Source organism: Sitophilus oryzae, unplaced genomic scaffold, assembly GCF_002938485.1.
Source record: "Sitophilus oryzae breed Bouriz unplaced genomic scaffold, Soryzae_2.0 scaffold_1387_pilon_pilon, whole genome shotgun sequence".
Classification (NCBI taxonomy): domain Eukaryota; kingdom Metazoa; phylum Arthropoda; class Insecta; order Coleoptera; family Curculionidae; genus Sitophilus; species Sitophilus oryzae.
This window is the reverse complement of record NW_022146045.1, coordinates 659264-671596: the sequence shown is the minus strand read 5'-3', so window position 1 is coordinate 671596 and position 12333 is coordinate 659264. Positions and strand designations below refer to the sequence as shown.

At 29.5% G+C, this 12333-nt stretch overlaps 1 protein-coding gene across 1 annotated transcript; it reads right to left on the bottom strand.

Moving 5' to 3' along the window:
* Positions 1 to 224: 224 nt before the first annotated feature.
* On the bottom strand, positions 225 to 10100 carry LOC115875453. The gene is made up of 11 exons (XM_030890916.1): positions 9766 to 10100; positions 7278 to 9144; positions 5969 to 6096; positions 5040 to 5249; positions 4942 to 4986; positions 4262 to 4476; positions 3553 to 4017; positions 3239 to 3303; positions 1297 to 1529; positions 1058 to 1244; positions 225 to 477 (listed from the first exon to the last, which is right to left on the bottom strand). Exons 1-11 carry the CDS (start codon positions 9949 to 9951, stop codon positions 269 to 271), a joined length of 3810 nt encoding a protein of 1269 aa, XP_030746776.1. The 5' UTR covers positions 9952 to 10100; the 3' UTR covers positions 225 to 268.
* Between the last annotated feature and the right edge of the window lie 2233 nt (positions 10101 to 12333).

Below are 12333 nucleotides of genomic sequence, written 5' to 3'. Positions count from 1 at the left end.
TTTGAAAAAATCAAGGCAATAGTGCTAAAAATAAAAAAAATATAACTTTTTAAAGTTGACAAAAAAATTTTCCGCTGCGTTTTTTTTTGCATCTGAGTGTAAATGTTTGAATTTGAATTCAATATATTGTCTACATAAAGTAGTTCTCGTAGAAATCTACTATATAAAAATTAGGACAAAAATAGGAAAAATAAAAAAAAAATATAAATAAAAACACAAACAGAAAAACAAAATGATTTTATAGAAAAAAAAATAATTTACAAAAATATCAATTCGTATATTCGTATTCGTAAGTGAAACTGTCAAATTGCGTAATAATATTTCCTGGATTCATCTTGGTGCCAGGCTTGCATTCGAATTGTGAATGGAAATCATCAGAATTGGTTAAAAGACTGTACAATCGAAATAATGGTGGCATCTGTGGATTTTCATACAAACTTTGAGCCAACTCAATAATATTTTCTTTCTGGCAGTATTCTGAAATATATAATAATTGGCATTATTATGTTATAGACAGCGTATATTTTTAAGGTTTACAAATTATGGCATTTTTTATTTTATACTTTTATCATTATTACTGTAACAAGCTTTCCTTAATCAAATTTTTCATACAATCTTGTTTTAATACAATTCAATTCGAAAAAAAATAGATGGAACAAAGTTCAAAATCTCCACAATAAATTAGAATGAGTGCCAGTAAAACTTAAAAAAAATGACCGCATATTAAAATAAGATATTTAGTGTGTTAATCAATCCAACCCACAGTTCAAAATTTCTGGGCATATTACTGATCTATTATATTCTTAACATAGTTAACAAGTGGGCTTTAACATTGACAGGTATTCGTGAAGCACCTCACCAACTCAAAAACTTGCAGTCGACTGGCTGTCTAAAGAAGGTCTGCCTTACCATAATTGTTTTCCAGTTGTAATGTAAAGACAAGGACTATAGTGATAATAAACAAAAAGATGTTTGATGTGAATCTTTAATGACTGTAATAGTTTAAATATTACGAACATATTAATTTAGGCAGTTTATAAAACACTTCAAAGATTACCTTGTGCTATAATAATAAAAAATTGCTCCTCTGCACTAAAATCGTTTGAAATCCAGGGTAAAACTCCCGTGCTATTAATATTTTCGCTAAAACTTTCTGCAAAAGCCACTTTTAAAGCTAGGTTATCAGAAATTCTATTTCTGTTAGACAGAGCTTTTACAGAGTCCCATTTACTATCTTCTGGTAACTAAAACATATTATATCACAGTTAGGCTACCTCAACTAAATCAAGTACTTACCTTAAATGATATAAGTTGATTATTAAATTGTATGGTATCGTCCGGATATAAGTATATATTTATATTTTTGATAAAGTTTGAATAAAAGGATGATTTTAAATTCTCGTGAACTTCATCTAAAAATAAAGCTATTTCTATGCTTAAATAAAATTTCATATAGGTTTGTAAAATATATTCTGGTTCCTTGTTGTCCTTCATTTTAGAGACTTCATATACAAAAGCATTAGGAATCACTAAAAAAATTAAAAGCTTAGTTAAATATATAACTTAAAGAATATGCATACAGGGTGAGTCTTAATTAAGTGCAAATATTTTTAGCGGTAGTATATTTTGACCTCAGAAACATGCATACATTATGAGGTTTTCTCGCGAACTTTTTTTTTTGAAAATTAAATTTTTTTTTAAGTTAAAAACATAATTTCTTAATAATATGGTAACATATACCGGGTGCATCTGAAAAGTGGCTCACCCCTATAACTTTTTTATTTTTTGAGATATAAAAATGAGATTTGGTATGTGAGTATATGACATAAATTAGGATTGATTGACGTATTCAATTGTTTTTGGTTACTTGCTGCTTCGCCGGAAATGACTACGTTTTTTGATTTTTAAATGGCACCTTTGGTACTTTTTTACTTTATTCGATAGAAAATGACATTCAGAATAGAATGACATATGTCAACATTTGACATTCTCGCTTAATAAAAAATCGTATTTTAAAATTTAATCTAGAGTGCCTGGTCCATGTTAAAAACATTAATTCTTAACCAAGGAGACTTGGAAAAATAGATTTGATAGTCTAATGTTTTTAGTGTCTTGTCCTGGCCAGTTAGAAAATGCTCAAATCGTATTTTAATCATATCTCAGTTTTTTCAAATGGAACGAGGGTGGCTCATTAGCATATTTGGAAAAACCAAACCAAACGAATAATTTGATACCACATACTTGGTATTTCGAGTCAAATTTTCGTTACGAACAGCAAGTTACAATTTAAAATAAACCACATGCGAAAATGTCAAAAGTTGACATATGATATGTCATTCTATTCAGAATGTTATTTTCGATAGAATAAAGTAAAAAAATACCGAAGGCTTGATGTCTAAATGGCCATCAAAAGTTGTAGTCATTTCCGGTGAAACCGGAAGTGACCGAAAACAATTGAATACGTCAATCAATCCTAATTTATGTCATATACTAACATACCAAATATCGTTTTTTTAACTGAAAAAATAAAAAAGTTATATGGGTGAGCCACTTTTGAGACGCACCCGGTAGATAGTAGGTTAAATTTACCAGAAAGAAAACCCCGAAAAGATTTTGATTAGATTGATTTTTCTGGTTTTATTTTATCTATGTAATTTAGGTTAATTGCCCTGGGAGAAACCGCACAAAGAAATGAGAAACCTACTCCTACCTTTAGTAGTCAGACAGCTTCAGAGGCTTTTAGTCTCAGACAGTATCAGAGGGCTCCCTTATCGATCTTGATCTTCTCAGCGCAATCTTCACAATCAAAGACTAAACAGGAATCGTCTTTAAATGAATTTTATGTTCGAAGTTCAGACTTCCGGCGCGTACCAATTTTGTTGTACCACGTTTCAAAAGAAATATGCCACACTTCGCCTCGGGTTGAAAGTAACTTTGAAATATGCGGCAATTTAAAATTTAAAGATAAACTAAATTAAATTAATCATAGAAAAAATAACTATTATAATAAAGAAAAAAAAATAGCCAGCGGTTCTCAAAATTTAAGCAAAAATCATTTTTTTGGAAATTTTCAAAGTAAAATAACTCGGTTATTTTGGACTTATTTCAAAAACGGTAAAGGAAAAATATTTTTAAGTTTCTTTTATCAAGATTTAGCAGCCTTGAAAACATTTGCACTTATTTAAGACTCACCCTGTATGTAATAAGAACATAATATACTGTTACATATTATCCTTACCAATAGTGTCTTTGTATGAAATATATTTGGGATATTTTTCAAACGGTTTGTCCATCAAATTGTGTCTGAAACATAGAGAGGGTTAACGATTTCATCATTATAAGTAAAATAAAAAAATTGTTTCGTATCCCATAGTGCTGTGTAAGATTGTTTGTTCTAATGTTAGTTAGACAACTACTGAATTAGATGAATTACAATTATGCATGTATAATAAATTCAATAGAATTTAAAAAAAAATACTTTCTAGAAATGTAAATATCAAATAGAAAATTCGATATAAAGCTTTTCACAAAAATATCGCCCTGTATACTCACAAGTAAAATGTATTCATCGGATTACGTAAAGAATACGAATATTTTCTTCTGTTTTCAACTAGCATAAAAATATTCGATAGATGATCCTTGGAAACATATACATTTTCTAAAAGTGAATCAGAAAATTGTTGAGTATCTTTCGCATCTAAGAAATGGGCTAGTTTGAGAGAATCGAGCCTATTTTTAATTACGATTTTATTTGCTTCCTCTAACTGGGACTGATCAATTAACCAATAGAACTGGTCTTTTGTATCATTAAATGCGGTATTAATAATATCAGAATCTGATGATTTCAGATGTGTATATTGTATAAAAATTTGATTTGCTAATTCAGGCATCAATTCTGTGGCTTGATCCATACAATACTCGTCCTTGTCATCTAGGTCTTTCAAAAGGAATTTTTCTAGCTCCATCTGGAAGTACGTTACTATGTGATTTAGAATCTTTGTTTCGTTAGCTTTAACTCTAAAATATGAAATGTTTAATTAATTATCAAAAATTAGATTTGTTCTAGACAGGATCCGGCAATAGTGCGTCGGGCATTTGTAGCTCCTATAATAAAAACCTTAGAAATTCTGTTAAATTCTGTTAAATGTTAAAGTGAAAACCTGTGAAAACCTGATGTTACGCCCGTGTTTATAGTCGCGACGATTTCGTCGTTACTTGGTATATCAATAGAAATAAAAAATTAATATATAAAACTACTTACGCTATTTTAAGGTGGTTTATTAGTGGATGAAAATAGTTCTTCTCCATAAAAATATAAATAGTTGTACTTTCATCGAATTCTCCATAAGTTATGTTCTTAAACAAGTCTTTCCAATTTACTACATCTCCATATTTGTTTCTTAATTCAGCGATAGTTGTCTGAACATAATTTTTATTCAGAATTTCGTGTTGATAATTGAAATTGGAAACAGCAGACTAAAAAATAAGGTGTTAAACCACCAAAAAAATATAACTCTCAGTTTCGAATTTAGACTTTACGTTGTTGAAAATTACTGTAATACTCCAAGATAGATAAATTTATTATTGAAAGTTAATTTAGGTGTTTGTTTTGGACATCTCTTAAGGTGCGTACGATCTGACGAGACGAGTCAAGTGTGGACAGGTGTCGCGAGGGTCTTGCGAAACAACCCATGGAGTATCGTTGCTATCCGTCCTCTGTCGGTATTTCGACGACCGATGAAAGAAATCTTGTGTGAGATATTACGGCATGCTATACAATATACATACACATAGCTTGCTTGGCTCATGGTAGGCGTCTCTCAAAAAATGGATGGAAGCAGTTTCGCTCTTGTCTCGCTCTCGTCTCGCGCTCGTCTCGTCAGGTCTGTACGCACCTTTAGGATACCAATAATAGTTTTCTTATATTTTTTAGAAACTTACCGTTATCTGCGCGAAGAAATTTATAAAATTGTTTTGTTCTCCGACCTAAAACATGTTCTAATGTAAATTAAATAAACTTATAAATCATAAAAGCTTACCGATGTATTGTCAGAAGAAAAAAAGTTTTCTGTTATTTTTTTAAACATATCTTTCTGACAGGTCTTGAAACTTTTATAAACTTTGGGTAGGTTAATTTCTTTTTTATAATTTAAACTGGGATCCGCTGCATAACAAATCTCTTCAATGTGTCGTTTGAGGGACCATTTTTTTAAACCCACATTTTGGTAGCTTGTGCTTGGAGGTAATATCTGAAAAATAATAATATTAAATACATTCTATGTTCATTTAGTTCAAATGTCGTAAAACTAAGATATTTTAAAGTGATTGTTATACAAGGTGTCCCAAAAATAAGTGCAAGTATTTTAACTGGTAGTAGTTATAGTTCAACCTCAGAAACACGCCTATGGATTTTTTTTCGCGAAAATTTTTTTTTGAAAATTTTTTGGATTTTTTTTAGTTAAAAAACATAATTTCTTGATAATAGGTAGTAGATTAAATTTACAAGAAAGAAAATCCAGAAACGATCCAATGGTTCTCAAAATTTCAGCAAAAAATCATCTTTTTTTGCAAATTTTCAAAGTAAAATAACTCTGTTATTTTGGACTTATTTGAAAAACGATAAAGAGAAAATATGTTTCTTTTATTCTTTTATCGATATCTACCACCCCTTAAAATACTTGCACTTATTTCTGGGACACCCTGTATATCATAAGATATCGAATATTTAAACCATTAATCTGACAATACAGAGACTCCACCATATTGTCGTAAATTAAATTTATATAAAAAAATAGTTTTTATTTTTTTTATTAACAAATATTTTTAATAATTATAATATATAGAGATAATTAATCTAATTAACTTTATAATAAATGCATCGTATTTATCAAGTTATCAAAGGTATATAAAAAGAAAAATATAAAAATATTATCAAGGAATAATTCAGAAATAAATAAATTATATTTACCTGAATTCCATACTTCTTCTGATTGTTAATTGGTCCAAATTTGATGTCAAATAAAGGAGTGGATTGTCGTAATAGCAAAAATTTTAATAAAATTGTCAAATCATCCTTACGAATATTCATATTTCGAACTAAAATTGCGAACATATTGTAGTTAAAAAATATTTTGAATTACAGATATGAGTAATCCTGTATACAGAGTAGTTTTATTATAATCAGATCAGAAAGGTAAAGAAATAAAAATAAAATTTAATTATAATGTTTTAACTAAAGTAATTTCAACATCGATGGAAAAGGTGTTGAAGTTTACGAAAATATCTATTTTTCTATTGTTCAAATGATTAATCTTTTACTTTTGCCTTACAAAAAGTACATAAAAAAAATAAAAATATTAGGTTTGATGAAATTGTTTTTATTTATAATATAAAATGCATACAGGCTGTGAAAGGCTAAGAAAGGATATGTGCTATGCTAAATAAGGCTATGAAATACAGGGTGTCCCAGAAATAAATGCAAGTATTTTAACTGGTAGTACAGTTCAACCTCAGAAACACGCCTATGAGGGTTTTTTCGCGAATTTTTTTTTTAAATTCCAAATTTTTTGAATTTTTTTTTAGTGTTTATTTAAAAAACATAATTTCTTGATAATATGGCAACATAGATAGTAGATTAAATTTACACGAAAGGAAATCTAGAAAAGATCCCGTGGTTCTCACAATTTTACCCAAAAATCATTTTTTTTGGAAATTTTCAGAGTAAAATAACTCCGTTATTTTGGATTGGACTTATTTGAAAAACGATAAAGAGAAAATGTGTTCCTTTTATCGAGATCCCTTAACATCCCTTAAAATACTTGCACTTATTTCTGGGACACCCTGTGTATGAGAAAAATACATTTAGTTTTTGCCTCCCTGTATACTTACATCATATTTTAGAGTGATTAGTTTTGAAAAGCACATTGTTCTACTTGGTATATACAGATTTTGACACAATATTATTAAATTGTGATTTTTATGGCAACTTTTTGAGTAAAATTAGTTTGGAAAACACCTTTATTGAGAAGAAAACTTTAGAGAATTATTCTGTATATTTAAATAAAAGTTTTATAAAAGAATATATTTTTTATCTAATTACATTTCTTAAGGTGAAATATGATCTATTTTTTGTGACTAAGAATAAGAATGCTCTTAAATAATGTTGTAAAATATACAGAGTGATGATAATAAGAAAATAAACTAATTTTTGCATGAAGTGAAAATGGGGTTGAAGGGTCCTGAAAACTACCTGTATATAATAATAATAATAAACTTACCATTTTTATTTTTCTCCATCAAACAAGTGTTCCTTTCATAATCTACACAGGTCTCAAAGAAATTTCTAAACATCTTCATATTTCCGCCTTTTGGAATTTGTTCTTTGTAGTAAGCTTCGAGCAAAATTTTCGTTATTTTATCGGATTTAGATTTTGGATGGCGTCCACAAGAAAATTCATAAAAATTGTCACAAGGATCAGTAGAATAATCTATATGTTCTAATATTTGACTAGCTCTACCTTTACAGACAGCTGTCTCGCACAATTTTATTTTTTCTGTGACGTTCTGCACAGTTGGTTCTTTTAGAATTACAAGTGGTTTACTGGTAGTTTTGGCACTGGTTTTTGCTTCTTGTGAAGTTGTTATTCCTTGCTTGTTATTGTTGGTATCTGATTTGAATTGTATAGTTGTCTCAGATACTAAAATATTCAGCAAAGAGTTACTTGTGGTTTTAAAACCATCTTCAAAATTTGTTTCTTCTGTAGTGGACTCGAGGTTTTCAGGTTTGTTTCCCAGTATGCTTTGTGTAGTTTTCTCTATAAAGAAATCTCTGCTTGTCAAATTTCGTGCAGAAGACATAGTGGTTATTGAAATATTTTCTAAAGATTCATCAAATCTGTCTAAGTTATTTTCAGTTTGATATTTAATAGTGTTTTGAGTAGTAGTTGGGTCCTCTAAATTAAAGTCAGATATATTTTTCTCTGTATATCCGGTTAATTCTTTTATACTTTCACCCCTTTCTGTTGTTGAATCTGTATTTGAAGATACGAAATTTCCTTGATGTGTTGAATTTTCAACCACAAACTTGGTATTTCCTTTTAGGTCACTTTGTTCAGTTGTGATAGGAACAGTATATTTATTTTCAGTTGATGTATTTCCTGTTATATTCTTTGATATATTTTTAAGTCTTTCTGTCGTTGTTTGTGACTCTCCATCCGTGGATTCAGTATATTTCTCAATATATTTTATGTCTTGATCCCTGATGGTTGATTCAGTTAAAATTTGTATCAAATTAGTAGTTCTATATTGGATATTTTCTTGTGCAATATTCTCTTCTGTTGTTGATATTTTCCATAAGCTTTCAGTTGACTTACTTCTAATAATATTTTCACTGTAATATTGTATATAATCATTTTCTATTACATTGTCGGTAGTTTGTAGCTTTTCTTGTTGAGTATACGTATTTTGACTTGTATCAGTAGACGATTGAACATAATTTTGGCTTGTCATATCAGTTTCATTTTCAATTTCTGGTGAACCAAATGAAGTGGACAATTTATTTTCAAAATAATTTTTTGGTGATGTTACTTCAAAAAATTCTGTTTTATCTATTGGAAAATCTGAGGAACTTCTGACCAAATATTCCTTAGTTGCACTTTTAGGTGACGTTTTAACTGTATTTTCTGTAGTTGTAGAGATGCCCAAATTCTCTGATAAATTAGATGATTTTTTTGTAACAGTTTCTGGTTCACCTATATTATAATCTGTTGAGTACTGAGAAGTTACTTCTTTAATATTAGAAACTGTGGTTTTTGTCTTTATTTGTTCTGAATTACTTGAACTAGTCCAAATAAGATTGTGCGTAGATAAATCGGATGATTTTGTTGTAAACATTTGTTGTATAGTTCTGTCTTGTATTGTACTTTTAATATTAGGATTCTTTGTACTAGTGGTATTATTTGAATTAGGGTAAACTTTAGTTATTTGCTTTGAATTGTTTTTTTCGTCAGTATACACAGTCTCTTTTTCCAATTTATCAGTTATTGGAATTTTATTTGTACTAGATGAAACGATCTTTTCAGTAAATTTTTCGATATTATCTTGTAAAAGTTCTTGTTCTTCTTTTGAGGAATTTGAGTGAGATTTCTATTAACAATAAATCATAAGTTAGTTATTAGAAAGATAATGATAATAAATACGGTGGCCGCCAAAAAGTCTGTATCAAATGATTTTTTTATTTTTCTAGGTTTTTCTAGGACAGATAAAATTACTTTTAGAACATACTTGCGCTACTTAGCTTACCTGTTAAATTTTATATTTATTATTAAAAATGTTGAAAAGTGACCTTGTTTATTAAATTTTTCAGTTTAACTACAGTTTCTTAGGTAATATCAAGATAATAATACTATGTTGTATTTTTTGTTAAACTGTTATAAATATTGTATACCAAGAAGGGGGTTTGCATCCTATTTGAGACTATTAATAAGTAGTGGGGTAAGTAGAAGTAAAATAAGTAGTTATTAGATTGAGTAATATAAAATAATTCTGCATGGAGACATGGAACAGTTTATATACAAGGACTGATTGAAAAAAATAACAATTATTGTAGTGACCAAATTTTGAAGGTAGAATTGTGAAACTAAACTATATTTTTTTTTAATTTTTAATAAATAATAGTCACTTCTAATATGCAGTGTAAAACTAATATATATGCACTTCCTTTTGATGAAGATTTTCTTGCAGACACGGTAGGTATATTATGCTTACCGATTTTTCATCTTTTGAACTTTGTATCGCCCATATAGCACTTGACACTAACATCCAAAACACCAAAAGTAATAACATAAATGTTATCATTGACCGAAAAGACGAGTCTCTGTATCGTTTTACTTTCTTTCCATTATAGAACCCATTGTCTTCATTAACCACATAAGTCCTTCCAAAACAAGCCATAACGGTTCACTTTTTAATTAATAATTTGATGTTAACGTTTAAACATGTAAAATATAGACTAAGAAAAGATAAACATTATTAAAAGTTAATTGTATTTTGGTCATAGGGTGTATACGCAAATTTTATTAATATACTACCTATGATGTTATTATTATATATGCAATAGAATTAACGTAAGCGTAGTGTGCTAGAAATATCTAATTGTACGAAGGAAATAAAAGGTTTTATCAAATTTTTAAGTGACCAGACTTTTATCTTACAAACTTTCTTTAATGTTTCAAATTTTTAACCGCAATGTTAACCGCAACAGGATGCAACTGTTCTGTATTTTACATACCACAAATCAAACAGCACATTTTTTATTTAAAATTAAAGTATGATTTATAATAAGAAAAAAAAACGATACCTTAAAATTTAAATTTAAAAGCATAGAATAAAAATTAGAAAATATTCTGTGATTATTCTATTAGTAGGGCAATTTTGACTATTTTTTAAGCAACTACTTCGCTACTTTCAACTACTTTTTAGCCGAACTACTTCGCTTTTTAGGCTTTATGTAAATTAAAAATTAAAGTCTTAATCGGTGTAGTATACGTGGAAAAACAACTGTTGATATTTTGGTAACAGTTTGAAACATCTTGTGGCATGTGGTATGGTTTAACAAAATTAGGAATTTAATAACCAATTTATCATGAAAAAAAAAACATCTTTTCTCTGTAGTTTTCTTTTGATGCATCTGTATAGCTTTAATTTTATTGCAGATATTTGCATTTGAATAAGACACTAAAGATTTATAGCAATTTTAGAAATAAAATCATGCCTAAAAAATAAACTTTTGGGTCTTATCAACATACCTATGAAATAGAGTTTATTGTATTTTGAATGTCACTGTCATTGAAAAGGCATATTATTACTGTCTGTTAGCAGTTTCAGCATGTTAAATTAGAGCAACAATAGCCCATTAAAACTTCTTCTCCTTAAAAAAACCTCTCTTCCTAGACTAACTGCCAACAAACAATACTAGATATCTTAAATGACAGTGTTATTACAAAATCAATAAAAATTATATCATAGTTATTGATTTTGTAATGACACGTAGGTGTGTTGATTAGGATTAAAGGCAAATGCTTGTTTTTAGTGCCAAGATTGTTATTAACTATTCATATCTTCTTCAAATTTAATATCTCTAGCAAATAACACACTACTGCGATGAATCAAAAATCAAACTATCATGAAACGATGCACCTTGATGATATAGGTAATAATAATGTGACTTTTCCATGACAGTGACATTCAAAATACAATAAACTCTATTTTATATTTATGGTTAACTTTTTCTTGGTATTTGGTCTACTTTTAATAATACAATAATCGTTAGGTGCGTAGAGAAGGTTTTCGAATGTTCTCGTATGTACTCGTCCATTCCAGTGGGACTCGATTCTTCTCGAACGAATGAATCATTGCGGTGTCTATGCGATGTTAAGGTCATCCGAGGGCGGGCCATATTGTGAGGTTAGGTCGAGTCCACACCGGCCCGCAACAATATTTTGTCATTTACACACATATGTCCAAACATTTAATTACATTAATTGACATTAACAAAATGGCACGCACAACATTTTAAAAAATTATAAATAAAATTTCGGTAAGTTCTGTTCCGCCGGTCAATATTCTAGTTAAACGAAAACTCTGTTGTGTACTCTGTGGACGGTTCTGGGGTTGATTCTGGAGTGGAGTGTTCGCTTTTTTTTAGCTAGATCGTTTGCTTTTTCGTTGCCTTCTATCCCTTGGTGAGTAGGCACCCAGAGTAGGAGGACTTTATTTTTTTTGCCTAATTTGTTCAGCTTCTCTAGGCATTTTTTTACCAACTTCGAATTGATGGTTACTGAGTTGATCGCTTTTAGTGCTGCTTGATTATCGGATAAAAAGGCTATTTCCTGTTTTTGATAGTTCCTATCTAAGATCAATTGTACGCATTTTTCGATAGCGTAGATTTCTGCCTGAAGGATGTTGGGGTAGGTGCCCATTGGTTCGGAGTGTTCAGTTTTCAGTTTTTTCCAGTTTTCGACCTAAATACTCCTATCCCTGTCCCTGGTTTGGTTTTGGAAGCATCAATATACCACGTTATGGTATGGTCTTTTACATGCTGAGCAAACGTTTCTCTCTTCCAATCCTTTTTATTGCTCAATACTACATTGAGGTGTTTCTCAAAGTTTCAAGTAAATTCTTGGTATGTCATCCACTGGTAGTTGGAGGAGTAGAATTTTCTTTCTTAGGGTGTCCAAGCCCCTGACCTGAAAATTCTCCCAGTGCTGAATCCGTCAATGACCATTGTAATCATTGTCGCCATTGTTGAATATCTCCTATAAAAATAAAGCTATT